Source organism: Malus domestica, chromosome 04 (assembly GCF_042453785.1).
Source record: "Malus domestica chromosome 04, GDT2T_hap1".
NCBI classification, from domain to species: domain Eukaryota; kingdom Viridiplantae; phylum Streptophyta; class Magnoliopsida; order Rosales; family Rosaceae; genus Malus; species Malus domestica.
Window position 1 is genome coordinate 30,612,387 of NC_091664.1, and position 6,910 is coordinate 30,619,296.

Here is a 6,910-nt window from a genome sequence, read left to right on the forward strand (position 1 = left end):
ATCATCAAAATTATTATCTAGAGACATTTTTAAACGGATCATCAGGTTTTAAATTTAGGATCCTCATATTCTAAATTTAATAGAAACTTTTCCAATTTAAAAGAAGCACTTCCAATAACGTTTGGCAAAAGTGTTTCTCTAAATTAAAAAAGCATCTAGACATGCTTTTTAAAAGAATCACCTGTTTCAAAGAACTAAATTTTTAATAAAAATTTCATCATAATATATAATATAAACTTTTCCAATTTAAGCGTTTACGAGCAAAAATGTTTAACATAAATATTTTCAACTTAAGATTCTAAATCCAATAGTGCATATCATGGATATTTCCAATTTGAAGCAATGTATAAATTTCTTTACATTCTTTCTAAGAGTATGGTGCAAGCAAGCAAGCAAAGCATGCAGTTCAAACAGTGGATTCAGAGAAAATATGGGCACCCAACCAAAACAACGAATAGATCCAACAAGCTGACATGAACAATTGCATCTGCATTTATGGTAGGACGTAAGTATTACATGACCGGAAATACACTCTGAAATTGCCATTCATCCGAAATATCGAATAGCAATCGGCTAACAAAATTACAGATACAGAACTTGAAATGTTTATATGGACAAATGATGATATAACAATCTCTGTTTGAATTCATTGCTGCCTGAGAACTCTCCAAACCTGAAAAGAGAAGGAGGATTTCAAGAAACTGATAAGAAAACGCGGTTACAATAATCCCGAATGTGAAAGACTGAGGAAAAAGATGAAAGAAGCGGAGGAGAAGTGCACGTACCCTGTTTACAGCACCCCAATTGGCCATAATCACATTTCCAAAAGAGATCCCCCTGTTTACAAAAAGAAAAGAAGAGAACAGCAAGACAGCAGCAAATCTGTGGCCCTTATAAAATCAGCCACGAACTTCTTATCTTTGTTTTTTTGACAAGACACCAACTTTAATCTGTGTTCCACTATATATGAATACGATTCGTTTGTCCAAGCACGCTGTTTAAGTGCACAAGAACCGGAAAGAAGAAAATGAATTCTAACAACCCAAAATGAAGGCATGTATTTCCGCCCAACTATTCACTGTGTAAAGAATACCGGTTAACCCTTTCCAATTAGAAGACCTTCCATCTGTGCATTCTTTCTGTTTCTTAACTAAACCCGCAAACAAAGGAACAAAAGATACCCCAAACTGAGTCGCCACTCTCCTAAGGCTTGAACTCGACCCAATTACGATACCAATATCTGCCTCCAGCAGACACAGTAAATCACCCACCGAGTCTCCTATGTAAACGGTCAAGTTCTTTCTGTCATTGCTGCAATTTTTCAATATTTCTTTGAAAGATTGAACCTTGTTAATAGGAGACTCCACCTTCTTAACAATGTCACCTGTGGATATGGATTCCTTAAAAGTAAACTCATTTGCATGCACATTCAGCTCGGGTAAACCACCTGCTCCAAACAACACATAAACAAGAATGAGAGGCATGTCTATAAAGTTGCTAAGGGTGATAAATATGCACTTCAAATGTCAACACTGGAAATCTTATATGTCCACCAAAGGTCAGATTCTAAAGATTCTGAACAACGGCAAAATCTATGTCCAATAAATTCCCATAACTCATATGTTCCAGAATTTTCTCCTAAATCTAGGTAGACCAACTTCAAGGTGTCTTATGAATATATTTTTGTTCAAACTGTACCTAGAAAAGACGCAATACATTGAAACATAAGATTCTCTTAGGATCAAGTTCCAGTCAATTTCTACAGAGGCAAGAAGAATCATACTTTAATAACCAACCCGGCTTGTTCATATCAATCAGGATATACTATAGGGATCGAGACAATAAAACTATCTACTATCTCATAACAAGAGAATAAGAGTAAATTGGGTTTGAGTAATGCATACTCAAATATAAAGAAACAATTCAGAAGGAAAGTATACCTGATGAAAAGGCCGACCTTATGAGATCACCACACCAACAGTACGAAAGAACATGAACATTTGTATTCAAGTTTTCACTCTTGACAATTTTCTGGAAGAAATTAATACAACCATCTTGAAGAATGAGACGTTCACCAGCTCTTTTTATATCTTCGAGATTAAGACCCTTGAGTACTCCTGACTTTGTAACTCTATTGTTTGCCTTCCTCTCAAAATCTGAAAGTTTCTCTAGTGCTTTATGCAACTTTTCATAGTCAAACACCGCTGCAAAACCACAGAAGGGCAAATGGTCACACCTGAGCAAGTAACCTTTACAAAAGTGCTACTGTAACAATTTTTCACGCCTTCAAACATAAAGTTGAACATTCATGAATAGCAAACAAGACTACAGTAATTGTTAATATACCTTTTTCAGTGGGAACGATGCTTTCTATGCATTGCTCATACTCTTCTGTGTACTGCCTGGAAAGAAGACCCCATGTATTCCTGAGATCAGCTGATGACATCCGAGCAATATGATTTTCGGGCTGATGTTGATCAGATTTTTGATCAGATTTTGGTGCTGTTACTATTGCAATTTCAGCCAAAATGGCAGATGAATCGACGATCGTACAAGTCAAGTCAAAATCAGAAAATATCACGAGCCGATCTTCTGCAGGGTTATGCTCTTTGATCAGAGGAACTACAGTTGGCTGAACAAGGGGCTGAGCAGAGAAGAACTCTATTTCAAGTTTCATTGCTTGGTGATAAAGCTTTTCGATTATGTCAAGTTCCTCGCCTGTCAAAGAGACACTTAGTTTATCGAGCAACTCTTCGGTTTGTACAGCTGATGCCTGAATTCAACGATAACGGTAATTGAACTGTTAGTAAAAGAAGGCAATTTATGTAATGTATCACCCTTTCAGATCAGAATCAGGAGAGTAAATTCAGACTGACCATAAGAAAACAAGGTGATATGACGAACCTGAAAACTTTCAGAAGAATAATTGTCAATCCACTTCAAGTACGGGTGACTGCCTTCATTGGGATCTAGAAGGGCCTTGAACTCTTTACCAAGAAAGGCATACAGTCTCATGCAAGGAGTCATAGCGCCAAGGGTGTAAGCAGCAACTTTGGTTCTTTCAAATGGAGTTGCAAGTTTACCAGGACCCTTGACTCCTTCAACTTTTCCAGAGGCTGTTGCCAATAAGAAATCTGTGTACTTCACGGCAGCAGAGTTGATAGGGGCCTCTTTAGCACCCTGTAAACCCCATCCCTGCATGGCTCTCTTTATTTTAGACAATGCAAAACGTAACTCAAAAGAATATGAAACATTAATTTTCTGCCAACATTTGCATTCAAAATACTCAATTGGATGATTGCAGATCACTTATAATTTACATGTCTCCTCCCGTGTCATAGATAAAATAGCCCTTCATTGTACCTTCACAAATGAATCATGCATTTTCAGCTCCTGCCGAACTGCCTTCCTCAACTCAGAAATCACAGGCTTTGCATCATCATCGTCTGCACAATCTTCTGCCAATTCATACCTAAATATTCATACATAAAAGAAGATCAAACAAATAAATCGCACAAAAGAAGATCAAACAAATAAATCGCACAAAATAACATATACAAATCCAACTCCACCAGTTCTGAAGAAACCTAAAACAAAAAATTTCTTATCTTCTATATTATTTTGGATTTCAGTGTAAACAAAAAACAAAATTTTTACCTAATTCGATGCATATAAATATTTCCAAAATACCTAACCCTCCATTTGGTTGCTGACAAGACTGGAAAAAAAAAAGGAATGAAAATAAAAATTGAAATCAAATATGATTTTAGTTGCTCCTATCACTAAAGAACTATTGAATCGCCCAAATTAGTCAATCAATTAAATTATGCTAAACAAAATTTCAGGATAATTCTCTCCATTATAGCCATTCAAAAGCTAAGATTTAAGTTTTGTTCTTTTGCTTCCTATGTTTCCTCAGCAACCAACGAGAGCAAGAAGTCAATAACAGATAAACAAAAAGAATACCATTCTTGATTTTTAGCTAAAATCTGTAAAATGAAACATAAGAACTCCATCTCCTGGAAAACATATAATCGATACTGAGCTTTCATCAAACCATACATTTTTCCTCCTATTGATTAAAACTCTACACTCACAATCTAATTTCCTTTCTTTTCCCATATTTTCCCGTCACCATGAAGACCACAACAATGAAATTTTCTACCAAACCTTTACTATTTGTGTTAGGAGTAAAACCGTAAATTGCAATTTCAAGCAATTCATGAAATTTTCTGCCTAAAATTGCACTCTAACTTATAAAAACTCAATAAAACGAAGCAAATATTTCCAAATTAACAAAAAAGAAAATCAAAGAATTACAATGAATACTCCAAGCTAAACTTTCTTGGCACACTTACAATCCATCTTTATTTGCTTAAACACTCAAAGGGTCATTGAAATATTAAACAAACCCAGATTCAGATTCGGATTCAGATTCAATCGCAACATTTTCCCAGCAACCAAACAGTCCCCAAAACCCCAAATGAAAAATACATAACAAATTCGCACAGAAACAATAAGTGAAATTAAAGAAAGCAATAACAACTCACGCGTGAGCGAAGGCCTTGAGAAAGTGAACATCTTGGGCAATATAATTGCGGAAAGTTTCAATCTTGAGATTCCCAGAAGCCAAACAGAGCGAGAAGGGAGTGTACATAGCGAAAATCGATTCTCGGTTGAACTTGATCCAGAAGCGGCGGGCGAGACCCACCTCGTTGTCGACGACGGCGGAAGCCATGGCTGACTTCGGCGGAGGTAAGGCCATTGAGTTGGCACAGTGGGATCGGAGCGAGTTCAATCGCAGACGGAGGGAGTTGAAGAGAGTTGGGGTTTTGATTGGGTTTGGAGGGAAGAGTCTGCGCATCAAAATCAAGAAAGCGGAAGAGAGAGAGAGAGAGAGAGAGAGAGAGAGAGCTCTGTGTCTGTGTCTCTGTGTGGGTTAGTGGGGGTGTGTGAAAAGAGAGGAAGTTTTAATCTGCTATAACCTGATGGAGGTTGTTTTTCACCTTCTGTTTTATTCAAGCACTTGATGTAAAGTTATACACACATCATTTTTATTTTTCATATATTTTTTTAAATTTTAGATTGTCGAATTGATTGAATTGAAGAATATTTAAAAAATATAAATAAATAAGAGGATATGCGATGTACAAATGAAGTTTAAAGCTAATTAACAAAAAATTTAACAAAAAAGTTAATTACAAAATACACTGACAAAGTTTACAGTAACATTGAAATGGGGGTGCAATGTTTCAATTTTTTCACATTACTAATCCATGTATTAAAGGTTTAACATTTCAAGTCATTTTTTTTTGTGTTTAATTAAGGTCGGAGGACTAAAACAATTTGAACTGTTAACAATTTGATATTGTAAATATTAATATGAGAAAATTGAAAAACCGTGTGTTTTGTGAAAGTGACATCAAACTTCCAGAGTTTACTTTGTAATTAACTCTCTTTAATATTACGCCGGTTAAACTACTTAGTCAAGATAGTGTAATCTCAATATTACAGCCTAGCTCGATTAATCCTACTCTCTATAAAATTAAAACATAATACGATTTTGTAAAAAAAAATAATAAGAATAATATGATTTTGAAAGATTAAAGAGCCTAAGCTACATACGAAATCACAATTAATGCTAAAAAATAATACTTTCTATCATGGATAATAATGGATATTACAAAGATATATAGCATGAAGGAAAGGGATGAAAAGAAAGGGGTCAATTTTGTGTCATTTTCTAGTGAAAGTATTTGACACGTTGTTTGATTAGACTTGGGCATAGAAGGTGGACGACAAGGACCTTGTTTGTACAACTTCAACATTTTCGGATTTTGCCATCCATGTAGGTATATAATACCAACATCTCTTTCGATTTCATATGTGTTTTTGGTGAACATCTCTTTCAGTTATTTTCGCTTCAAATATTCTTCCTTGATATCAACTTTCTAATTCAGTTTTCCCACATTTGTTTTTTTTTTTGGAAATTAAGAGAAATTTCCGTTTACATGCAATGTCTGGTACATTCGTACGTAATGTGCGATAACATCAAGGATATCAAATTAGAATAAGTAAGTTTTTTCATCAAAAGTGGGTACTACGTCAGGCACACCTTTTAAATCTTATACATGCATATTTGCCCAATTAAATTCCAATTTTCTACGTTTTGAAGTTGTGTGTTTCCATACACTTCACTATATTTAGACTAATATCATAACCTAACCGCTCAAGACATGACACATCTGTCAATGAACACCCGTAAATGAGCTCAACTCGATCCAATCCCCTTTCCCCTCCTATTCGAGTCCAAGTGAGTTTCTCATGTCGCGACTCTCACTCAAACTGAAATATCTGATAAACTATTATGACCATTTTGATATGTTAATTTCTAAATTCATCAACATAATGCCAACCAATAAAAAATATCAAACGAAAAATCACAATACGACTATGAAATGCGTATAGAATTATTCATTGGATAATAAAAAGTGTAGAGAAGGGTGGCCAACAACATTATTGTTAGGCAGGTGACACTCGAGGTTTAATTGGACACAAAAGAAAACGGCGTTGCTATGATCCTCATGCACTGGCAGGAGGGCTGGTTTTGCCACCAACACATGTGCAATCAAACGAGAGCATACGTTGGGGCCAACCTCTTCTAATGCCATTACAGAGTTAGGAGCCTGGTTAGCATGAGGACGATGCCCTCCAACGTAAACACATTTGCCATGATCGTAAAGTTTGAGACTGTCTGGATTACATTTGATTAGGAAGTCGCAATCAATGTCACGAGAGCATACGTTTGCGCTGGCCTCTTCTAATGCCATTGCCGAGTTAGGAGCCTTGTCTGCACGAGGATGATGCCCTCCAATGCAAACACGTTTGCCATGATCGCAAAGTTTGAGAC

General features: G+C 35.9%; 1 protein-coding gene across 1 annotated transcript; it reads right to left on the reverse strand.

Moving 5' to 3' along the window:
- Positions 1–469: 469 nt before the first annotated feature.
- Positions 470–5,024, reverse strand: LOC103434223 (bifunctional TH2 protein, mitochondrial-like). The gene is made up of 7 exons (XM_029101586.2): positions 4,551–5,024; positions 3,364–3,472; positions 2,905–3,195; positions 2,347–2,773; positions 1,941–2,204; positions 786–1,447; positions 470–673 (listed from the first exon to the last, which is right to left on the reverse strand). Exons 1-6 carry the CDS (start codon positions 4,862–4,864, stop codon positions 1,035–1,037), a joined length of 1,818 nt encoding a protein of 605 aa, XP_028957419.1. The 5' UTR covers positions 4,865–5,024; the 3' UTR covers positions 470–673; positions 786–1,034.
- Positions 5,025–6,910: the final 1,886 nt, after the last annotated feature.